This window comes from Megalobrama amblycephala, linkage group LG9 (genome assembly GCF_018812025.1).
Source record: "Megalobrama amblycephala isolate DHTTF-2021 linkage group LG9, ASM1881202v1, whole genome shotgun sequence".
Taxonomy (NCBI): domain Eukaryota; kingdom Metazoa; phylum Chordata; class Actinopteri; order Cypriniformes; family Xenocyprididae; genus Megalobrama; species Megalobrama amblycephala.
This window is the reverse complement of record NC_063052.1, coordinates 20,867,069-20,892,833: the sequence shown is the minus strand read 5'-3', so window position 1 is coordinate 20,892,833 and position 25,765 is coordinate 20,867,069. Positions and strand designations below refer to the sequence as shown.

Here is a 25,765-nt window from a genome sequence, read left to right as displayed (position 1 = left end):
CTCGATTGTTCTGTTGTTCTTTCAACTGAAGACCAAGTCACTTTAATGTTTTTCGATCGCTTTATGCTTTAGTTATTTTCATGGCCAGAAAATAACTCTGTTTATAATATTCTGTGAGGGACTTAGTTTGCTGGACAAACGAACAGTTTCTCTAGATAATTATTAAACCAGAACTAATCATATATGTAATTGATTATAATTCGTTGTAATTGATTCACAATATATGTTTAATTCCCCGTTGGGTTGATATATGAATCATAATTTATTCATAACCTTATGAATTATTATATTCATATTTCATCCATAAATTAATTAATAACTGTACGAACCGCTACATTCGTTACATGCTGTAAAAGACAACGGAAAAAGAACATTCCTTGCACAACACTGGAGTGTAGTAGGTGTCTCTATGAAGTACATCCAAAACATTTCATGAAATTATGCTCCTTCAGTGGGGTCAACACTGAGGTCAAAGTTCATGCAGACAATTGCTGAGGTCAGTCTAAAGTCAATGCTGCAACAATGCTCTCGGATCGGAAGTAGTCACGATAATGTCTAGAGCAATCCCAGCATTGAATGAACTGAAGGTTATGATCACAGCAAACTATGTCACTTCAGCCTTTTCTTAGTGGTTTTTCGACCCTATTTACCTTTCCGCCATTCACTCTGACAGCAGACCTTTCAGATGTCCACTCAAAAGCTGACATCTCCTCCGATTTCATTTCAGAAAGGTCAACTACCATATATTTTAGTCAAAAGCCTTTAAAAAAAAGAAGTCAGGTTGCCACCACAAGTAATATATTTTCCTTTCACCTTAAATAAATGAGTGTAACACGTATACATTTTAGTTTATAAATATATATTTCAGACTAAACAGTTTTTTATTATTATTATTAATATTTTTTTTTAACAAATATTCATTGTTAATTAGTAAACATCATTATGTTTTTGAGGAGTCATACCACGTGACATTTTACAACTCACAGTGATGTGTCAAGGTTTATGGACTTTTAGTTTGAACTTCCTGGTTTAGCCTATGTAAGGGGCCACAAAGAAAAAACGTTTATGTTGTTAGTACATTGTTGTCGTGTAAACACCCCCCCCCCCCAATTTCCCTGAATTTGTTTCTATGGTTACAGTCAGATTAGGTTCACCTACTCCTCATTGTTATCCCCTGAGTATTTATGCCCTGAGTTTGTTTCTTTTTATCGTGCGGTATTGTTTGTTTATTTTACAATGACATCATTAAGGTCCGTGAAGCAATTTTAAGTTTATTTTTTATTTTAATTAATTTTATTATTATTATTATTATTATTACAAATAATAAGAAATTATGCCAAACGTAATATTTTATTTTCAAGAATTTCATTCTTTTAATTAGTTTTTTCCCCATTATCATATCAAGAAAGCTGACATTGTCTATATTATGCCAAAAATACCAAAATAATTTTAATAAAAAAATTAAAAACAATTAATAATTAAAGGGTTATTAAATAAATAATGTACATGAGCCATATCTGACCAGAGTATGACCAGAATATGCAACATGTTCTCCAACCAATACGACCATATAGGTTGTTTGTCACCTCCCTGAAATACAACCCATAGGAGCGTTTGCTAAAGTTGTGCCCCTATTGACAACATGACATTTTCATTTTAATGCATTGTTACCTTTTATCTGCGTCATATTTCAGGTTTTGCGTAGCTCAATTGGCAGAGCATTTCATTAACAATATGCAATCATGTGATCATGCGATCGTGGGTTCGATCCCAGGGAACGCATGTGTATATGCACTACTGTTTAGTCGTAAGAATTAATCTTGGGTCTTAGGTTTTGTTTTTCAAGACATTTTTTTGAGACATCAAACTCAAATTTAGAGCACAACTTGTGGATTTATGGCTATAGCTAATTTTCTCACAGTGTTAGAGTAAAACATGTTTTAGAAAATATATATTTCATATAACATTTAAAAATTGTATTTTTTGTGCATTTTTCAGAAATAATAACCTAAAAATTCTTTTTTTTTTTTTTTTTTTTTCTTCAACAATAATCTGCCAAGCATCTTCTTTAAAAAGAGACCAAACTTAAGTCTGTGCTCCAAAGCATTCAAGATTTATGACAGTTTAACTTGGAAATTTAATTTTCAGGTCTATGCTCAAATGTGGTTAACAGGTAGTAAATGGATCATAACTATTCCATAAATATAATTTAGTACCACAAAATCTCCTAAAAATACAAAATATTAAATAAAAATCATTATCGAACTAAAATATGGTACATTCATTTTATTGAAATAATAATAAAAAAACTGTCATTTTTGACCTCCATGCGAGCAGCACCAGAAGGTTAAAGAGAAGTTTCACAGAGTGAAAAGACTTTGAGAGATGCATGATTTGGGCCAGTGAGCAACTACATACAGTAGCAATGCATTGTACCATTTTGCACGGGAAACAAACAAACAATCAAAAAAAAAAAAAAAAAAACATTCTTTGGAACATGTAAAAATCTTGTTATACTACACTTAAATGTGCTCACAGGTAGGCTGTAGCTACCGTATGTGGAATACTCTGTGTGTGTGTGTGTGTGTGTGTATGTGTGTGTAGTGTCATTGACCTCCTCCTCCGCTCTTAACGCACAATGGTCTGTATACTGTCTCAATGTGGGACTTGGCCAGAAAAATTACTGACTGCCTAAATTTTGTCAGGTGCTTCAAACTGCAGCACACCGATTATGTTGTTTGCATTTTGTAGAAATTCTTTGCATCCATAGCCACGCTGATTATGTGTGCTTGCGCTTTCAGCAAGTAGCTGTTACAACCATAAAAGCCTCCATAAAAATGATCCGCAGCCATACATTGCTTACTGGCACATACGTAAACAAAATTTTGCCTTTATATAATTGAATTGAAATTGAAAAATCTACATAAATAGGTATGATAACAGTAAGTGTATATCACAGTTATGGTTTGTTATTCACTAGTTGAAGTTGTGTCAGCTGAAAACTGAACTTAAAAGAACGGAAGATAAATCATAATCTCTGAGACCACATTTGATTATAGTAAATGTTGTGTAAAATCCTATCATTTTGGGATTATGAGAAATCTATTTACATTATGAAATAAATGTTTTTCTCCTTTATGTTTTCTCAACATGTTGGCCACAATTATTGGCACCACTAGAATTTTTAAAATTCTAAAAATATCTCTGAAGTATATTCCCATTCATATTTACATTTTTTAGCACACGTGGGTTGTCCAGCCATGACTTCCTGTTCCACAGGAGTATAAACATGAGGAAACACAAAGGCCAAATTCCTGTAATCATTCATCACAATGAGTAAAACCAACCCATTTCCACTATCAGGGCAATAATTAAGAAGTTCCAATCAACTAAAGATGTTATAAATTTGCCTGGAAGAGGACACGTGTCTAAATCGTCCTAATGTGGCTTCTATGGTCAGATGAAACTAAAAAAAGATCTTTCTGGCAGCAAACCCACCAGATGGGTTAGGTGCACACATGGATAAAAAGTACCCCATGCCCACGGTTAAATATAATCAATTCAATTCAATTCAGTTCAATTCACATTTATTTGTATAGCGCTTTTCATGATATATATCATTTCAAAGCAGCTTTACAGAGAATGCATGTCAACATTACAATTTAAAGAATGCAGTTAGCAAATAATGTAAAAATTTAGGCAATTTACAATCACTGTTGTAGGAACTGTGGACGAACCAGACAAATGAATCATTCAGATGATTCTTTCAGAACATATTTCTAATTCAGAATCAAGGTTCCGGCTCCAGCTCGTCTACAGAGAGAACCAATGCTGATTATTTTTACGACACACTATGCTTCCTGATAGCAGGAGAAGTGACAAACCAAAGGGTCACCCAAGAAGATAAAGATTCTTTGATCACCAGAGCAAAGAAACAGAGAGACAATGCAGACCCTTTTGTTTCCTTACTTCACAGAAAAGCCAAAGAGACTGTTCTACATATAAAACTGCATCAAAATTGTTCCAACAATTTTAATGGACTTATCAAACATCTTTTAACTACATACATTTTGCATTATGTGTCCACAAGTACTACCTGTAAAAAGTTATGCTTTAGAACACTCACAATTCATGTAAAGGTGTTAACTCTTGACTGAATGACTGAAAGTATGCCTTATTTGGACTTGATTTATTTCTTTTCATCTTTCTTAAATTATGGCTTGAATGAAATCTGTTTAAAATGTATCATATTCCAGTTAATAGAAATTATGTTAAAATGGCACTCTGCTAAAGCAGAGACAGACCGGGATGTAACACCTATGCTTTATTGGGGGCAGAGGAAGGCCCTCTTGAAACAGGACAATGTCTGATTGGCCAGAACTCCTCTGTGTGACAAACAACTAAGTTTAAATGGTCATATTGCAAGATAGTGAACTAGTTGGTTAGTTCTGGGAAAAGAAGTCAAGACAAGTACCAAGAACAATGGAGTAACAAGAAGAACAGACAAGCAGCTCATTCAAGCCATCCAACCTTCACTCACTTTTCTTTTCTTTTCTTTTACTTAATTTTCCTTTACCGCTGAAAGTCTTGTGTCCTAAGTTTCGCCACAAAGTTCAACCAACGACTTTTGCCGCTTCAACTCCAGCGACAAAGAGACTTCCTTTCATTGTTCCACACGGACTTGACCCTGGACCAGTCATCGACTTGGGAAACCCTTCTCTGCACGATGAGGGAAATTCACATTTAAAGTCAACGCAAGCAAGTACCTCCAGATGAAATCTGAACTGGTGCATTTAAATTAATGATTCATGGTTCGTTCGGGTCTTTGAAATGCATTGATAGGAATTCTGTTAATCATATCACTCTCTCTCTTTCAAAACTCTTTCTCATTTCCTTCTTACTGCAACGCGTATGAATGTATGTGTGTGTGTATGTGCGTGTGTTTGTGTTAGATTAGTTTGTGTTAGAATAAACAAAATCTCTTGTAGATTTTAAAAGGAAAGTGTCTTGTATTATGTGATTCTAAAATGTAATGTCTTAAACTGTCGATTTTAAGTTACCGTGCTCTAATCAGTGTTTTCACGATTGTTAGATATTTATATCCGTTACAAGAGCTTATTATGGCTCGAGCAAATGAACGCTGGACGAATCAGTTGCTCGGTCGTAATCTAAACAACTCTTTATTCATTTGAGCTAATTTTACTTCCTAGGGTGTTTTCCCTACACTGTTGTGACACTGTCACATAAGACACATGCTTTATCCACTCAATATATATATATCATGATGGTTTTATGTATATTTGAGTTTTAATTGGGTTACATGTTGTCTTAGCCATTTTATTCCTCTTAACTATTTAATGTGTGTATGTCTTTAAATGAGTCTGGGTCTGCCTGTCATGTGACTGATCACATGACAGGAATAAGGAAGTAAGCCAGTATAAAGGAGGCAGCATGACAAACAATCAGCCCCATTATATATGTGATCACCTGCGAGCTGGACTGTGGAGTTTAACTGTATGGACTTACCTTTCCAGCAAACTAAATCACTTTTCCATTGGATTATCACTTTCAGGACTTTGTATATACACCGGTGGACACTTTCACATTGGGACTTTATCAGCACTCTACTAGGACTCTTAAGGACTGTTTGAGGGTATGGTGTAAATGGACTCCACGCTTTTAAACAGCCTAAGTTTTTCTAGTTTTATTGTGTTGTTTTAAGTTCCTTGTGAATATTGTAAATACACCTTATTTATTCACTTCTGTTGTCTGTCTCATCTTTTTAAACACTCCACAAGCTCACACAGTATAATCTGACCCCAGTTTTAATTCATGTAAAATCGACCTATTGGGCCGATCGTTACACTGTTAGCAGTTTAACTGAAGGTAGAAGCAATGAGCTCCAGGAAAAATTAATTACATATTAACAATAATTAGGATATATAGAAATTTGGGAATGTGCATGTTGATCCAGATTATTACGTCTTCTGAAGTCCTTGCAGGAGTTGGTGCCGTCTCTTCATAGGTGTTGGTCATCTGAGGTCTTCTTAAGAGGCTGGATCCAAACTGAAGCTGATGTCCTCTCTAGTCACCTTGGGACAGGTGTCCTGAGGTAAAACAGAAAAGCAAATGAAGAATAATTAGTGTAGCTGCTGTTCATAACATTAAGCAAAGATAGTCATGTGCAACTGATCTGATAAGAGATTCATTATGTGAATGCTTGGCTAAAGAGATGTGTCTTCAATCTAGATTTAAACTGGGTGAGCGAGTCTGAGCCCCGAACATTATCAGGAAGGCTATTCCAGAGTTTCAGAGCCAAATATGAAAATGCTCTCCCTCCTTTAGTGGACTTAGCTATCCTAGGTACAACCAGAAGTCCAGAGTTTTGTGATCTTAAAGAGCGTGAAGGATTGTAGGGCGATAGAAGATCGGTTAAGTACACAGGAGCTAAACCATTTAGAGCCTTATAGGTCATTAGCAATACTTTATAATCGATACGGAACTTAATAGGTAACCAGTGTAGAGGTGATAAAATTGGTGATATATGATCATATTTTCTTGACCTGGTAAGAACTCTAGCAGCTGCATTTTGTACTGATTGTAGCTTATTTATTGAGGAGGCAGGACAACCAGCTAATAATGCATTACAGTAATCTAGTTGAGACGTCATGAAAGCATGAACTAACTTTTCTGCATCAGAAATAGATAACATATTTCGTATTTTAGCAATGTTTCTGAGGTGGAAGAAGGCTGTTTTTGTAACATATGAAATATGTGATTTTCAAAGGATAAGTTGCTGTCTAATATAACACCCAGGTCTTTAACTGTCGAGGATGGAGTAACAGTACATCCTTCTAAATGCAGATTGAAGTCTGAAAGATTCTGTGTACAGGTTTTTGGCCCAATAAGTAATACTTCAGTCTTATCTGAATTTAATAGAAGAAAATTACTAGCCATCCAATGTTTTACTTCTTTAACACACTCTGTCAGATTGGATAATTTAGAGATTTCATCTGGTTGTGTTGAAATATATAACCGAGTATCATCGGCATAGCAGGTTCCATGTTTTCTCATAATATTGCCGAGTGGCAGCACATATATTGAAAATAGCAGAGGGCCTAACACAGATCCTTGCGACACTCCATAGTTTAATATCGTTATCTTAGATTTTTCCCCGTTTAAATAAACAAAATTGTGACGGTCTGATAGGTATGACCTAAACCACCATAATGCCTGGCCCTGAATACCAGTATAATTTTGTAGTCGATCTAGGAGTATTTTATGATCTATAGACGAGTTTCCTGAGTGAAATAGGCGGGCCGCCATTATCCTTTCACTCTGCCAACGTCTTCCGGTTGTGTCTGCCAATAATTTCCGGTTAGCGAGTTAGCGTCTTTTACTGTCTTTGGTTAGCGTGCAGAAAAAGTAAATTATGGATGGTGTTACACGCCGACACGGCTCCGGGACATATTGTGCTGTTCGCGGTTGCAACAACTTGTGGCGATTGCTGAATGTTTGGTCGGAAGGAGAATGTTTCGACCATCAACCATCTACAAGACGCCAATGTGGATGTGCTCCCCCGTATGCGTTGTATGAGAAACCAAAAACAGATGTTGAATCTCGGATAACAGAATCCGCCCAAAAGACTGTTTGTTTGTTCTTATCACTTCATTGATAAAAAGCCCACAGAGGAAAACCCTTTCCCGGAACTTTGGTTGGGATACGAGCGACCTCCCCAGCAAAAGAGACGTAAACTCGACAGAAACACAAGTGACACGCAATCGGATGGTAAGTGTATCTTGATATTTTTCTGGTTAGCTAAAGTTTGCAGCATAAGTTCGACTGTTGATATATGTGTCTCTGTCCTGTGTTAGTGGGGTATATACATTTATAGTTGATGCTGTTTGTCTTTTAGAAGTGTGCATCGAGCCGAAGTTTAAAGATGCTGCAACACAATGGGAGGACCTAACAAAAACTGACCACAACTACGCGGCAAAGTTGGACCACGTGAACAAATCGACGCAGACTGGGGGTTAGACTGTGGCTGATGATATGCTCCTGGATGATGATACCTCGCTGCTGTACACAGGACTGCGTCTGGTATATTTTTTTACTTTGGTGAAAACGATGTTGCCATTTAGTAAACCATCATGTAGTATTCCTGTTGTTGACCAAATACTGATGACCCTCATGAAACTGAAACTGAACCTTGTGTTAGGGGATGTGGCAAAGCGCTTTAAAGTGTCTAAAGGTGAAGTAAGTAAGGTGATTGCTCACTGGATTGATACATTGGGTGAGCAGCTTGAACCCATGGTTGCCTGGCTGCCAAGAAGTGTTATACGTGCTAACATGCCACCATCCTTTAAAAAGAACCACCCCCAGACCACTTGCATCATCGATTGTGCTGAAACGGCTATTCAGAGAGCAACAAACCTTAACTGTAGGAGTGCCACTTTCAGTCATTACAAGGGAACCAATACTGCCAAATATCTTGTTGCTGTGTCACCTCATGGGCTGATAATGTTTATATCAGAGGCCTATGCTGGTAAAAGCAGTGACACGTTTATCACTATAAACAGTGGGTTTCTGGAGGCCCTAAGGCCTGGTGATGAGGTAATGGCTGACAGGGGTTTCACGATTCGAGATGTACTACATGAAAGGAAGGTGAAATTGAATATTCCTGCCTTTACCCACAAGCGTGGTCAATTGACCAATGATGAGGTAACGCGCACTAGACGAGTGGCCAATGTCCGTATACATGTGGAGAGGGCAATCCGAAGACTTAAAGTCTTCAAAATTCTGTCCCAAACTGTCCCCATCTCCATGACCCCGTGGTTGGACAAGATTCTTACCATATGTGCTGCTTTAGCAAACATGAGGTCCAGACTCATCCGACTGCCACATGAGGTTTAAGTTCCTATGAAAAGCATGTTGAGCTGCAGACATTCAGTGTTACTCCAAATCACCAACAAGGCTTGCCGTAGCCCTGTGCAGTGCATGCCCAGTTGCACCTGCATGTAATATCCCTTTGGCCCATTGAAGGACAGATGGAATTCCTCTGTGGGCATGCGTTTGATCTCACTGCTTTTAGCAGCAAGTGCTTCAGTAAGGGACTGGTTTTTGACTAAGACAGGGCACTTGATCTCCAGTAGTGTGTCTCTGTTCATGACACCATCCGGACTCGCAGCAAGCCATGGCTCACTCGGGCAAACCACCAAACCTTTCACATCGATGTCATGACCTTGGTCTTGCAGGTATTGCCTGGCGTGCTCTTCACCCTCTGCTCCTTGCCGGGTTGCTGCGTTACCGTGAAAGGTAGGATGGAGGTGTTCAGACAAGAATTTGTCTGGTGCTGTGGTAGCCCGAACTGGCACATTCTTGGCTGTGCTTGCTGTTATCCGTACCCGTCGCATGTCATGCCACAGTTGTTCCCTGCTCTGTTCTTTTGTGTGCTGCTCAATGTACATAAATTGGGTTGTGGTCATGTCAATGTATGTGGTGTAGAATGCCCTACATTTCTCACATTCAAGTTGTGTGTTGTGATCACCATGATGTAGGGGCAGTGGAGCTTTTGATGTCTCGGCAGACTGAGCAGGGAGGCTGGTGTTAAAAGTGAGCTGCATTAGTCCACTGCCAGGTGCAGTGAAAAGTGCCGCTATTGGTGTGGAGAGACAGTAATTTTGCCATTCTTCCAGTGTCTCATGGACTTTTACCTTGCGACTAGGTGTAGAAACTATGCTGGAGGAGGATGCCTGTGATGCTGGTTGGTATAAGTTATTTCTGCTGTGTCTTCGGAAAGACACATCTCTGATTTTTTGCTGCCCAGTATTGCTTTTTGTCCCGGCATTTCAGCAATTCTGCACATCAGTGCAGGCAAGTTCTGTCTTCCCTTGCCTCACAGCATTTTCTACCTGCAGACAGATAGAAACAAAATCACACACTTTTTAAATAATGGTTTGAGCATCACAGCACAATTGACTTCTTTTAGAGAAAACATTTTGTAAATCAAAATAACATTAACATTAACATTAACATCAATGTTTAACCCCTTTATGCCTGAGTTTATTTAGACTTATATAAAAAAATCTGGAAAAATATGAAAAGAATAATAAAAGAAAATACCCGCTGCATTTCTGGATTTTTAATTCAACATAATCAAACAATTTATGTTAAAAAAACTCAACAGATGTTTACTTCATCCCAAGTACAAGCAATATAAACAGTTTTTATGGTTAATATTTTACCTTTACCTTTGTTAGATCACATTTAAGAATTGCAACCTTGTGCGGGAACGGCAGTTGTAGTTCACACTCTCTCACACTTAGACACAATCTCTTTCGTATGCTGGGCCATATCGACATGTTGTCCGCCCATGATGTTACCTTACTTGGATGCGGAACGGTCAAAACACCATTTTTAACAAGCTTTTCGGTCGAATGTTGCCATTCCAACGCCATTTTTGCACCACTACTCAGCCTGCGCCGGAAATTCTTGGCAGAAACAGGAAGTAAACCGGAAGTGCCCGGGAAACTTATCTATAGTGTCGAACGCAGCACTGAGATCAAGTAACACTAGTATTGAGATACAGCTTTGGTCAGAAGCTAGAAGTAAGACGTTTGTACGTTTTAATGAGTGCAGTTTCTGTGCTATGATAAGACCTGAATCCTGACTGAAATTTTCATAGATAGCGTTTTTTTGCAAGGAGGAGCACAATTTGACCGACACCACTTTTTCTAGTATTTTAGACATAAATGGAAGATTTGAATTGGGTCTGTAATTTGCCAATACATTTGGATCTAATTGTGGTTTCTTAATGAGAGGCTTAATAACTGCTAGCTTAAATGGTGTGACATGACCTAGAGATAAAGACGAGTTGATAATATTGAGAAGAGGCTCTTCTGCTACAGGTAACAGTTCTTTCAGTAGTTTAGTGGGTATTGGATCTAAAAAACATGTTGTTGGTTTAGACGCAGTGATAATTTTATTTAGCTCTTCCTGTCTTATAGTTGTATATCACTGCAACTGTTCTTGAGGGGTGATAATTGAGGCTGAATCATAAAACTCTGTTAAAGGTTACAATTGTATTTCTGATTTTCTCAGTAAAGAAATTCATAAAGTCATCACTACTAAACTGTAATGAAATGTTTTGTTCTGGTGATGTCTGTTTATTTGTTAATCTAGCCACTGTACTAAACAAGAACCTTGGATTGTTTTGGTTATTTTCTATGAGTTTGCAGAGATGCTCAGCCCTGGCCATCACAACACAAAAACAACACAAAAACTGAAAAAAACTTCTGTCACTGAAGGGAAGAAGTACCAACATGAAGCTGGGAATCTGAAGGATCTGGAGAGATTATGTATGGAATGGTCTCTGATCTCTTGTCAGGTGTTTTCCAAACTCATCAGGCATTATAGGTGAAGACTCAGAGCTGTTATCTTGGCAAAAGGAGGTTGCAAAAAGTATTGAATAAAAGGGTGCCAATAATTGTGGACATGTTTTGGAGAAAAACATTTATTTCATAATGTGATTTTCCTCCCACTTTCAATTCTTTTCCTTCAATGAAAGGTTAGATTTTTGCTAATTTTATGAATTAAAGATCAAAAAGATAAACAATGCAGATTTATTTTTACAGTCATCTTTGATCATATTTATTAAGGGTGCCAATAATTCTGACCACAACTATACATCATTTGTAATGAGAAGGGGGGGGGGAATCTTTCCTGAATGAAACACAGGGGACTTGATAAGCTGTAATGAATTCTTCTCCTGGCTATTTTTAGTTGTTCCACCCAGAATCTGCCCATTTGTCTGAGTCCTGCAAGGTGGTGCCCATTTCCTTTAGCATTAATTATGTCTTGATGGATTACATGGGGTTGGCAAGGCAGCTGAATGCTGTTGGTTTTGTACTGGTTGACAAAAGGTGAAATAGGGTGCTGGTGTTCCTATCTAGCTACTTTTAAGGGGGTGACTGAATGTAACAACTGGAGTGTTGGCCTTTGGATGGATAAAGTGATTCCAGCTGAGCCAGTAGGTTAATCAGTGTAACACTCATCACAAGTATAAATATTTCAGATAGACAGATATTCTCATTCAATATTACCATCCTGCTTTGACTATATTACTCACCTGCCTGTATACATTCTATGCTACGATCATTAAAGCCTCATGTTCATTTCTACGTTGTTGTGAGTCTGTGTTCAGTAACATTAGGTAGGTTTTATTTATTTGTTTTTAATAGAAATACTTTAGAAGCACAAGCATTGCGACACCTGTGGAATGACCTCAAACATCCTCCATCTCTGTCATACACTTTAAAGTGTTAGTTCACCCAAAAATGAAATTTCTGTCATTAAGTACTCACCCTCATGTTATCCCAAACCCGTAAGACCTTCGTTTGTCCTCAGAACACAAATTAGGATATTTTTGATGAAATCCGAGGGTATCTGATCCACACATAGGCAGCAATGACACTGCATCTTTTGAGGTCCAAAAGGGCATTAAAGTACATTGATAAAATGGTCAACGTAACTACAGTGGCTCAACCTTAATGTTATGAAGCAATGAGAATACTTTTTGTGTGCCAAAAAAACTAAATAATGACTTCATTCAACAATATAGTGATGGGCAATTTCAAAACACCGCTTCATGAAGCTTTATGAATCTTTTATTTCGAATCAGTGGTTCAGAGAGTGTATTACTGCCAAAGTCACGTGAACCACTGAAATTTCAAAACATTTATGACATAGCGATGTCTCGTTTACTGAAATCACGTGACTTTGGTGCTCCGAACCACTGATTCGAAGCAAAAGATTCATAAACCTTCAAAACTTCATGAAGCAGTCTTTTGAAATCACTTATCATTAGATACTGTTGAAAAAGTCATTATTTTGTTTTGTTTTTTGCACATAAAAAGTATTCTTGTTGCTTCATAACATTAAGGTTGAACCACTGTAGTCATGTTGACCGTTTTATCGATGTTTTTTTAATACCCTTCTATACCTCAAAAGATGCAGTGTCATTGCTGCCTATGTGTGGATCAGATACCCTCGAATTTAATCAAAAATATCTTAATTTGTGTTCTGAGGACAAAAGAAGGTCTTACAGGTTTGGGACAACATGAGGGTGAGTAATTAATGACAGAAATTTCATTTTTGGGTGAATTAACCCTTTAAGAAAAGTCAGTAAAAACACAGCCTATAATTTTAATATGAAATAATTTTCTGCTTTGATTTTCACAGTTGTTTTACCTGAATTTTGAATTACACATTGCATTGTTGTGTTTTAGGGTTAAAAGAAATGTATGTAAACTTACCAGATAATTTCCAGGCAAAAAATTACCAGTACTTAAAAAAAAAAAAAAAAAAAAAAAAAAAAATCTACTTTTTTTTTTTTTTTTTTTAATCCCGGAACACACCAAGCCGATGGCGACGAACTAGTGGTCACGAAGCACACTGCGATGTTCACTCACGTCGGCAATGTCTGGGTCCAAAGTTGCCCTGACACACCAAACTGACGCTCGACACCCAACGGCCAAGTAGCACATCCATTCTGTGCCTGCATAAGAAGAAATGCCTTCTCGTACCAGCAGGTGGCAGTAGCTGAACCGCCAATCAGAATGATCAGATGGCCTGACTGACTGACGAGCTCCGACACCGATTCGACATGTCGAATCGGCCCGGAAAAAAGCAGACGAGGACCAACTTCAGCCGACGGTGTGGAACACACTGAGGAAACTTAGTTGGTCGACGAACAAAAATTGCCCGACGGCCGACCATCGGCTTGGTGTGTTCCAGGCTTTATAGTGCATGGTCACAAGTTTCTTGACCAAACCAGACCAATTTCAGTAGAATTCATGATTGCTATAAGCTTCAGCCCATATTTCAACAGGCCTGACATTAGTCCCCCTGTGTGTGGACAGCGTCTTTGTGGGACATGTCCATTGCATTTCAAACCCTGAAATTGATTTTCCCAGAATTCTTTGTAATGTTGTGTTCTCTCTGCCTGTGTCTCCAGCCTTTTGTGTTTGCTGGCCCTGATGAAAGAAAGTAAGCGAGCAAAAGCAATGGCATGTTTACTAGCAATCTCAGAATTGCAGCTATTCTAATAGTGATTTACTGTTACTCTCATATGATTCAGGCCTGTTTTCTGCCCAGCTGCAGACAACTATAGAAACAAGTCTATGTTAGGAATACTAGTGTATTTATTGCATTATTCAGTATACAAAAAAAAAATAAAAAATAATAATAATAATAATAATAATAATAATAATAAAATAAAATAAAATAAATAACAAATAAAAATACAATAAGGAGAAATAATAATATTAATATATTTTTGAACTATTGTTTTTTCACTCTAATGCTATAACTCTGTGCCAGGGATGTGTTTTGCATTTGTTTTTGGATTTGTCTTCTGTGTTTTCCATTTGACCTAGTTCATGAGCGTGTTCATTATGTTCATGTTCACATATGTACATGTGGGCTTCCAAAAATAAAGGCTTTGGACCTGTGCATGTGTGGATACATGCATACTCGTACATCTGTGCACATACACATACAAACACACATTCACAAACATACAAACAAACAATTTTGAGAATTACAGGCTTACTTTTTCACAGAGATGAACTTTATCCTCAAATCAGTGAGGTTCAGATCAATGAGGCCTATGATCAATCAGTTTCAAAAATAAATACAAAACCTGTTTTAAATGAAAGAAAACAAGTTGACAAAAAAATTTAATCCAATATTTGGTGATAAAATAGCATAACAAGTGATTTATAAGTTATTTTTCTGCAGGCCAGTCATTTTTGACTGGGAACACCACAAGTGTGATGCCATTTTGCAATAAATAAAAACAAAATAAAACCATTCCAAAACAAATTTCTGGTTAAACATTAAAGAACATTATTAACAGTGCATTTTTTCCCCATATTTTATGTAAAATTGACAAAATTATCCACAAATAATGCTTTTTTTCACTCACAAACATAAGCTCAAATAAATAAGGCATACGATCAATCAGATCCAAAAATAAATACAAAACATGTCCTAACTGAAAACAAGCTGACAAAAAGATTGAATACAATATTTGGTGATAAAGTAGCATAACGAGAGATTTATAAGCAGTTTTTTGCAGGCCGGTCATTTATGATCGGGAACACCACAAGTGTTATAGGGTTCTCAACACAGCACAAGGTTGTCTTCCTGTGCATTCTTTGTGTAGTCTTGCTAGTATGTTACCATTGTGTTTCTGAGCTCCTGTGTTCTTGTCCTAGATCCAGTGTTCTTGTCTTCTGCCTAGTTGTTTGTATTTTATCCTGTTTGGATTATCTTGATCTCAGTGTGCTTGAACATTTGCCTGCTTTTGATTACCCTTAATAAAGACTGCATTTGGATCTTCAAACAAGTCTTAAAACAGTGATCGTAACACCATGGTGGTTGCACTTTATTTTACAGTACGTGCACTTTCAGTATACTTACCTTTTATAATACTGAGTAATACTGAGTAATATAAGGTAACTACAGGGGTTAAGTTTAGGTGTAGGTTCAGGGTTATTGCCAAGTTATTACCCAGTTATTATAATTACTGTAATTAGTACATAGTATGTACTTGGGGAACAGGACTGTAAAATAAAGTGCTATCATGATGTTGATGGAAAAAAGATGTTTGAATCTGTTGTAACACTGTAGTATGGGTAAAACATAATCACTATTAACTATGACTTTTCCCTCAATAAACTGTTAATTTACTGCTTATTAATAGTTAGTAAGGTAGTTGTTGTAGTGGTTAAGTTTAGGTATTGGGTAGGATTAAGGGATGCAGAATATGATCATGCAGAATAATGCATTAATATGTGCTTTATAATAAAGAGCCAATATGCATGCTAATAAGCAATTAGTTAAAAGTGATAACTGTTTCTCATTTTGAAGTGTTACATTTTTTTCTTGCTAGGCAGGGGAAGGGAAGATGTAGGTGAAATGAAAACAAAAGTTTCTGAGCAGTTGTACACACCACAATGTTCTTTGCATTCAGAATAGGTCCAGATAGATTTCAGCCTAATAGTGATAATTCACTGAATTGCCAATTTCATATGTATTTTGTGTGTTTTCAAAATACAAAATACTGCATTATTTATTATTTAAATAATCCACCCCCCCCCCCCCCCTTTTTTTTTTCCACACAGTATTTGGTATCTTTTTGTTTTGTGTATTTTAATTTAAATACATTTTTCATGTATTTATGTCGTCTCTTTATATAACAAGAGAATTTGGCCAAATAACAGAAAAAAACGTAGCACCCACATAGCTACAGCTACAGTAAACTTCATAACCTGTAAGTTTATGAAAACCTACTGCCTCAGAATTATTTAAAAAATACTGTATTTTTTCCATTTCCTGAAAAGTAGCAGTTTTGGTCATACGGCCAGCTGATTACGGGCCTGGCGGCGGGGTTTGGGGGTACAAAAATTTATTTTGCCTATGTCACAATATGAAGTACAGTAAATCTGGCCCTGATTCCAGAGATGAGTGTGAAGAGAATATTTCTAATACTTTAAGGAAAGAAATTTCTGGATGTTAGCATTTATTAAACTACGGGCAATTTTCAGCCTTGTGGATTCACTTAAAATCTTTAAAATCACTTAAATTTATTATTATTTTTTTAATCGCTCTGGTGTTTGTCTTTTACACATACATTATTTATTCTGAACTATTTCTGAAAGTTTCTGAAAACATTTACATGACAGGGACATTTCCACCACATCTCAAATTATGTATTATGTTTACTAATATTCAGCATTTAAATTTCAAACATTTTTAAAATAAAATGGCCAAGTCTTTTGCCTTGCTAAAGCTAATATCATAGCTATCATTTTATCCTAAATACACACAAATATCATAATTACAAACAAAATATGTTCAGACTTTTTTTTAATCAAACTTAAGCTTAGTTAGAAATTGTGCAGAGATTTTTTTTTATGCAAGACATGTTCACCACAAGTACATTAACTTTGTGTAATGAATCGTACAAGTATTTAATCAACTTATCGGTGAAGTATATGAATATAATAAATCATAAAGCCTTATGATTGATTATGATACATATATCTGTTACGGTATGCTAGTGTAGAGATGAGGCAGATACGGATTTCCACAATTACACGTAATATTTAATGAACAAAAGGCAAGGAGAACCAAACATACACTCTATACAACATTCAGAACGGACAAGGAGTGAAGGGAGTGAGTGCAATATAAAGGGAGTGCTGATAACAGAGTCCAGGTGCAGGTGATCCGTGAAGCTGAGGAGCTGACGAGGGAAGTGAGTGCAGGTGAGGAGACAAGAGGATCATGGGATTTGGAGTCCGGGAGACAAGGGATCCGTGACAATATCGACCCAAGAGGGAATTATGCACATATATGTGAATCAATTACAACGAATTATAATCAATTACATATATGATCAGTTCTAGCTTAATAGTTGTTTAGAGAAACTATCCAAGTTTGTCCAGCAAACTATTATTTTTTTACAGACTATTATAAAAGGAATGTTATTCTCTGGCCATGAAAATAAACACCTATTATAGCATCAAAGCACAAAGCAATAGTGCCGGATCGACAACGAAGAAGTGACTTGGGTTTTCTGAATGAGCAGCAGAACAATCAAGCATGAATATAATGTGTTTAATATATGAGAACTACTAATACAGAGGTTATACAAATACACACAGGATACACATATATACAAAAGTGAAAGTAAAGGCAGGAAAAGAGAGGTGATCAAAGATTGGCAAATTACAAACAGTTAACCTTCAAGAGCCAGCAAAGTTTCAGAATTTCAGACCGCTCAGTTCGGTTATTGGTCCTTCTTCAGGAGGGTGTCCTCTGGCGGGTTTTTCAAACGAGGTTTAAACTGAAGAGTAACATAACTGGAAAGAGAGAGAGAGTCCGTCTCCTAGGTGATGGCGGATGACGTCTTGACAAAAGCAAAGCTTGTGCCAAGAAAATGGTCGTCCCGGGGAAATGCGGTCACCACGAGATGGTGATGGACAATTCAGAGGTAATGGAGAGACAAAGGAAAAGTTGCGTGTTGTTGTCTTTTATGGAAAACCAAGCCAACACACCTCCTTGGGTGAAAGAGCCAATAGATGCGTGGCAATCCTGGCGGGAAAAACTTTTCTTTGTCTTGTCTTGTGGCTTGATTTGCATTATTTATGGAGCCTCGGATCAGGGTGTATTTTCTCCAAAGTACCATTAAAAATATAACAATGCATTTTACAGTAATGTGACATACATTGTTGAATGAGGCATAGAGAGAGCTTTAAAATGAAACTAAACTTGTCAGGTAAGAAAAGCATATAAAAGAAGTTATAGTTTACAGGCAAATTTATCATTAAAAATGCCACTAGCACAACTACAATCCTAGCTAAGCTTATACAGTATACCTATATGCAATTTGAAATACAACGGCAGTTACATTTAGGCATAGTTATATTTTGCACATACAGTCGTCAATACGTATTTGTGTGTGTGTTTGTGTGTCTTTGTGTGTCCGTGTGTGTGGTGTGTGTTGGAATTTGGCTGGTCTGGCACTTAATCCACATGAGGGGCCCTTTGATGTCCCAAGAGCTGGGAAATGGGGTTCTCTGTTTAACCTTAGCGGGTCCACAAAAGTGCCAAAGTGCCCATCTTTCTTAGACCGGCCGGAGCCGATCCGTGATTTACATGCACAGTTCAGGAGGCTAAAAGCATTCAGAAAATTCCAAAGTTTATTGACCAGTCTGATACTTGTACATATGCTACACTTGGTAAAAGTTCATGTTTGTTAGCTACAGCTACAGCTAGAGAATTAACCTCAGCTCTAATGTTCATCAACACTGGAAGCTTTTTCTCTGTTTCATAAGGTGAGTTGATGAGTTCAACAGTCTCTTACAGCTACAGCTGTGAGTGTTTGGATGTTGAATTTCATGGTGCTTTCTACTCAGCTTCAGTGGGCGGATGTTTCTCTCTCAGTCATTCACACCATGATACATCTCTGCTCAGCACACTTTGACCCTGGACTTTGAAATTCATCATGCACATCTGACATAGGGCCATTTCACAATAGACTCAAAAGTCATCATTCCACAGGCATAAAACTGGCTGAGGTTTTCACTCCAGACCATTCAGAAATGCAACTGCGTGTACCATCTGTATATTGTAGTTGTGTCCCAATTCAGCAGCCTTTGAAGGATGCACAGAGACTTGTTAAATGGGACGGCATAGCCGATTGCTTCACCACGGTACAACGAAGGCTGTCTCAATTCGAAGGCTCCTTCGAAGGCTCCTCCAAATGCGGCCTACAAATGCATTATTCTTTTCCTGTGAAATGAAGGATACAACAGATGGAGGTAACTCTTTTTTTAAGGGTTCAGATTAATTCATTATAAGCATTAATTCATGATTAATTTGTTCACAATTAAGCATTAGTTAAGAACGAACACACTACTACTTACATATTAAGGGTCCTGAATTATGCATTAGGTAAGTATTAAATAAACTAGTAATTAATGATTTACATGTTCACAATTACACATTATTTAAGCATGGACACAATAGTAATTAATGATTAACTTAACATATAGTTGGGCATATTAGTCATTATTTACAAATTATTAAACATTTGAAAGATACACATTTATGCTATAAAAAACAAAAATAACCTAGTAATTAATGAATAACTGAATGTACAGTAAACACCATTTACAGTAGTCATTATTTACAACTTAATAAGCCATATATTATTTTTGTGTAGTGATGTAATATATTTCTCTGCCATTCTATTAAATTAACCGAACAATGAGCTAGTAATTTAATTCGTGCTGGTTTTGCAGTTATAAATTGCAGTAATAAAATAGTATGATAAAGACAATTTGATCCCCTTTTGAATATTATATCCTCATTGAATGTCATTAATTATAGCACTTATTGAGGGATATTTCAGTCTACTGGCCAGATTAAGCCAATAATTATGGCTAAACTGCCACTAATACAGTACTAATAAAGACAATTTCACCCCTTATTCTAAAGATTGGTTGTTTACACATTTTATGGCAGTGATATCAAACGCTCATTGTGCTCTGGCCTACTTCTTCACAGATTGTGACATGCCGTGAAGTGAAGCATTGTCATTCAGACTACTGTTGTTTTCACTTTTGATATTTTCTTACTAAAGAAATTATTGTGATTACACTTTTCTATGTTTTTCGGTAACACTTTACAATAAGGTTCATTAGTTAACATTAGTTAACTACATTAGTTAACAGGAATTAATAATGAAATGCTCTTCTACAGCATTTATTAATCTTTGTTAATGTTAATTTCAGCATTTCCTAATACATTATTAAATCAATAGTTGTATTTGTTAACATTAGTTAATGCACTGTGAAGTAACATGAACAAATTATGAAAAGCTGTATTTTTAATAACATTAACAAAGATTAACAAATACAATAACAAATTTATTGCTCATGGTTAGTTCATGTTAGTTAATACATTAACAATAACTAATACTACAATACTACAACAATACTACATTAACAAATGAACCTTATTGTAGTGTTACCTGTTTTTCTTTATAACTACAATTTTAAGAAATGGTTATAGGTAGGTTTAGAGGTTTGAGTGTCTCAAAACATATTTTTAATGCTATAGTTACTAAAATGGTAATTTTCCTAAATATTTCTGTCCTTTACATTGTATATTATTTTTTATTCTCTGTAAAATGGTTATGTTTGGGTTTATGGATATAACATTTATCTATAAATTGGTAAAAGGGAAATTCTACAGATATCTTTATGATATAAAAGATTCATAAATACTTTACGCTTTTTTATTTTTTTTTCTGTGAAAGCGTACTATGTTTACGTTTAAGTGTTGCCAATACGTCCATGTTGTACCTTTCACCATTTATCCAAACATACAAAAAAGTATGTTTTGTGTCTGTAAAAGTTACATATTAATACTTATATAACAACGAGACCACTCGATAAGTGCCATAATTGAGGATATAACTTTCATTTTAGAATAGGGGGTCAAATTGTCTTTATTAGTACTATATTAATGGCAGTTTAGCCTTAATAATTAGCTTATTCTGGTCAATAAACTTGAATATCACTCAGTAACTGCCATAGTTAATGTGGATATAACTTTCACTTTAGAATAGGGGGTCAAATTGTCTTTATTATTACTGTATTAATGGCAGTTTAGCCTTAATTATTGGCTAATTCTGGTCAATAAACTTGAATATTACTCAATAACTGCCATAATTAATTGTGAGTGCTTCCATCTTCCGTCTTCTTCAAAAAGAATGTCCTACGCCTTCCCTATTAAACTTACGGAATGAATGCAGCACCAGTTCCGTTTTTTCCATAAGTAGTGTAGGGCATCGCTCGACAGAACTTACCAATGACTTTATCAATGAACAACATGATTGAACAAAGCTTCATTTGGTCCAAAAGATCCATTTCCTGACAGGAAACACCTAGCCTTAACAGAAGTGATGACGTGACTTCTTTTAACAAAGGACTCTGTCTAAAGGACTTCTTAGCTCATCAGCAATAAACTAATCAGAACCCATCACGTGGATCTGATCACATTAAATCTATTGATTCTCTCACAAAACCCTCTTGTATTATCGGACAGAACAGGAAAAGACCCATCAACGGATTTAAAGACGAATCTGTCCTATCAATACCTCCCTTGTGTGAGCAATCCATCCTGACCCGGTCACTCGTGACTCCGGTCAAAGTTTAAACTATGCTTAAGGACTCAATCTTGAATCTCAAAAGGGACAATTGTCGATTACTTAAAATATTAACTATATCTAGAATAACGCATGATATGATGGGATTACTAACATGTTGGAGTCAATGCATTATATGTTGGTATTCCCGTATGCATTTTCTTTCTCTTGTAATCATTGTTTTTAATTAGGTCAGTCTAGTAATATGTGTGGAAGAAGTGTGTCATGTTTGAGTTCTAAATGCAGAATTTATAATTCTCTGTAATTCTGTGTGAATGAAACATTGAAATTCAGTATCAGGAAAATATTAAGAAACATTATAAAGTTGTTAATAAAACAGGAGAATGTTCCACAGATATCACGCGATGTGATCAATAGACAATAGACGAGGCGTGTCTAATCTCCGTAGCAACGTCTCATTGGAGGATCGCTCTGAAGGATGGACCCAAATTTCCTTTAAAACTATGCTGTCCAAACAAGCTAGTGCTGGAAGTCAGAAAAGCCAGAAGTCGGTCAGAAATCGCTCGAAATCGGTCAGAAGCCGGACTGAAGCACAGTCGTTGAAGCCCGTTAGCCGAAGCACCGCTACTTTGACCACGGCGGAAAAGTCGCATGGGTCATTGATAACTGATTGACCGGGGCTGATTTTCCATCGAACACCCGACTTCAAACACGAGCTGCGCCGCTGATCATTCGACAGCCGTCACATCCAGACTCCAAAACACTTCGTGAAATATCTGACCAAAGTCTCCCAAGAAGAGAGCCGCTCAAGCCAGACGCTCAGAACAGCGCACCACACCAGCCAGCAGCATCCTTCAAAGCTTCCGCGCAACCCACAGGGCTTTCCCGAGAAGACGTCACCTGAAAGACAGCCAATCCAGAACGGGATTCCGCTGTACACGAGTCACGGAACAACCCGATTACCTCAGCTGTCACAGCAAACGCAGGTACAAGCAAACCTTCTCTCTCTCTTGCTGGAAACTGGTGAAACTCCTTTAAACCTAAAGAATCAAGCCAAAGCTCTGCTTTTGTGATTTTCCTCAGGTTATGAGTTAAGTTAGCACTGAACTTGGGACTTTTCATAACTCATCAACTCCGCGAATGTGTGTGCATGTATGTATGTGTGTGTGTGTGTGTGTGTTTAGCCTTAGTTTCCTGTAATCATTAGAAGTAGTCAATAAATCTTGTTTTGATTTTCACATATACGAGTTTCTTGTGCTGTGTGTCAAATTACTGCCTTAAACGTAAAAGATCAAGTTACCTCTTGCTTATAATATAATAATTACAATAATAACAATAATCATAATAAAATATTGTTACTGTTGGCCGCAGAATAATATTTTATCCAGAATTGGTAAAATACTCTAACCTCAATTTTCGCTGGACGAATAATTGATGAAGTGTTAAATATTAATTCTGAATCATTTACAGTGAATCATTTACAGTTGATTCAATTCTTATTCCCTGTAACAATTAAATTGAGCTAATAAATAGGCTAAGTCCTTACATAATGGTGGAGAAAATTCGTGCAGTTTAATCTAATTTGTACACAAAACAAGTAACTTGTGTGATTGTATCTTTTCTTGATCCGGAAGATAGATTAGAAACAGAAACGAGGCTTTTGATTGTCATAACAATGATTGCACATAAGGCGCTGTGGATGAATGAAATCTGAACTCGAGTTGTTTGTCTGTACGTTTTGTTGTTGTTGTTGTTGTTAAAACTGCAGTAAATGAATCTAAGATTGTCTGCCAAGACAAAAGGAAAGTCGCCTGAGAGCGCACCAGGACAGAGTAAGCGTGTTCCTTGCTTTTGTTCTTTAAGGCCTTAGCTATAGTGGATAATATTGCGTGTTCCAATGTTATTTCAACTAAGCTAAAATCCCTGCATGGTCACATTAGAGAGTAGCTACCTAATGTGCCGCCTATATCCGCTCATTCGTGAGATGAGATATTAATACTCTAAACACTATACGTGTCTGAGTTTGATTTGAATGGGATTATTTTGAAAATTCTTGATCAAGTATTGTTGCAGTATAATCCTGCATGTTGTTGCGTGTCCAGAAACTGACACGAACGATTCAGATCGCCGAGATCTCAGTAATGTTACTATTATTAATTGCAGAAAAATCTGTGGATTAATGTGCCTCACTCTAACGTGTGGGGGTTGTTCAGCTCGGAAACATGAGAAGCTGAATGGTTCATTGTCATTGAGAACTGCGCCGTCAGTTCAATGATTAATGTGATTTTGTATGTTCGTTATCTGTGTGCAAAGAGTATAGAACAAGCGTACTCTTTTGTTGTGCGTCACGGTCACCACAACAGTGACAGCTGTAACCCGGAAGCCCTAAGAAACCTTTCCCGGGGTAACCTTTAAGTGCGCATGCGCAGTCTGCCAGCGCCATATTCAACTGTGTGTAAACAAAGCTTAGCACAAGCTGAGCTAGCTAAATCTAGCACGGTTGCATTACAGTCTATGTAAAGCTAGTAGCATTGCTAAAGGGCTAGTGGCTAGCATAGCATTTTGTGGTCTGAATGCAATGTTGCAATGTTGGAATGACTTTCTTACTGAACTTTAATTCACTCTAGTGCTTTCACCTCCCTCTCTGTCTAACTTACACATCTTATCTTTTCTCATCTCCTCCCATTTGAGAGAACGTGACAAATGTTAAATTTAATAAACCTGGTTTTTAATATCATTTGTTTGAGAGTTCTCTCTCCTAAATTTACTCTTGTCAGTTAAACACTGTTTTGTTTTAGTAGCAATCGTCCTAATTACTTTTAATGACATTTTATGTTATTTGTAATTGCTCTTATTGATTTTAATGACATCTGGGAATATGAATTTTTGATTGGAAACTTTAATTCAATTTCAATTTTAATTGAAAATCAAGTTCATAATCAATTTCAGTTTAGCTTTCATATGGTATGGATATTTGTGGATTAATTTAATGGTAGTTGCTTACAAACATCTGACAATTTTAATCATTAACTAATCATTATTGCTTTGAAATTTTAATTTCATTAGTCATTAATTAGGATTTGGGCTTCCCTAATTCAGATGATACTTGATTGATTAATTTGATTATAATTGCTCTCAATGTTTAATGCTGAACCCATTACAATTTTAATTCACAATTTCCAAATTTGAATTCAAAATTTCATTTAAAATAAAGTTTAGTCTCAGACTTTCACTCCCTCAGTCTTTGATTTAATTCATTTATTTAAAGGAAAATTTTGGGGTCTCCCTCAATACTTGGGTCAGTTGACTTCTCCTGCTAGCGCAGTAAGCCAACCCCCTAGGTGTAGCGACTCCCTAGTGCCACCACTATTTTTGTCTACCACTACCACTACCACTATCCCACAATTTTTCCAAATTTTGGGAGCAAAACTTCACTCTCTTTCTTCTTCTTCTCTCTCTCTCTCTCTCTCTCTCTCTCTCAGCTGTCCTCTTCTGGTTTGACTACTTCTGCTGGTTTTTGGATTTGTACCTGTGAAAGTCATAAAAGCAGAGTGTTTGAGAAATATTTAACAAATATTTGGGAAACGGAACACTTCTTTTAAAATAGTATGACACTCACTTTACCTTCCCTCCTCATCCTGTTATCCTACCCAGCCTAGGCTCGAGCAGGTCGACAAGGAGACTGGTAGGCGTCCATAAACCCTGAGCACGCGTCTAGAAGCGCTTTAAGTGGTGCATGTTTGTCAATCCTACTAGCTGAGAAACCAATACTGTCATTGTTATTGTTTTTCTTTCGCCCCGAAGGGAATTTTAATAACAATCACAGTCCTGGTACTTTGAAATCCTTTTCAAAACCCCTGTCTAGAACCATCCTTCTAAAATAAAAATTTTACGAAACTCATTCTGCAAATAGTGTTAAAGACGACAACTTCATTTTATAGGGAAACTGGAAGCACCCCATTATTATTCTGCTCTTCGCTAAATGCTATTCTGTTTGTTTTGTGCTCTTCTCTTTTCTTC

General features: G+C 36.7%; 1 protein-coding gene across 1 annotated transcript; it reads left to right on the top strand.

Annotated features, from left to right (window-relative positions):
• Positions 1 to 8,049: 8,049 nt before the first annotated feature.
• LOC125274580 lies at positions 8,050 to 8,932 on the top strand. Its single transcript, XM_048200955.1, has one exon. It carries the CDS (start codon positions 8,053 to 8,055, stop codon positions 8,911 to 8,913), a length of 861 nt encoding a protein of 286 aa, XP_048056912.1. The 5' UTR covers positions 8,050 to 8,052; the 3' UTR covers positions 8,914 to 8,932.
• The last annotated feature ends 16,833 nt before the right edge of the window (positions 8,933 to 25,765 follow it).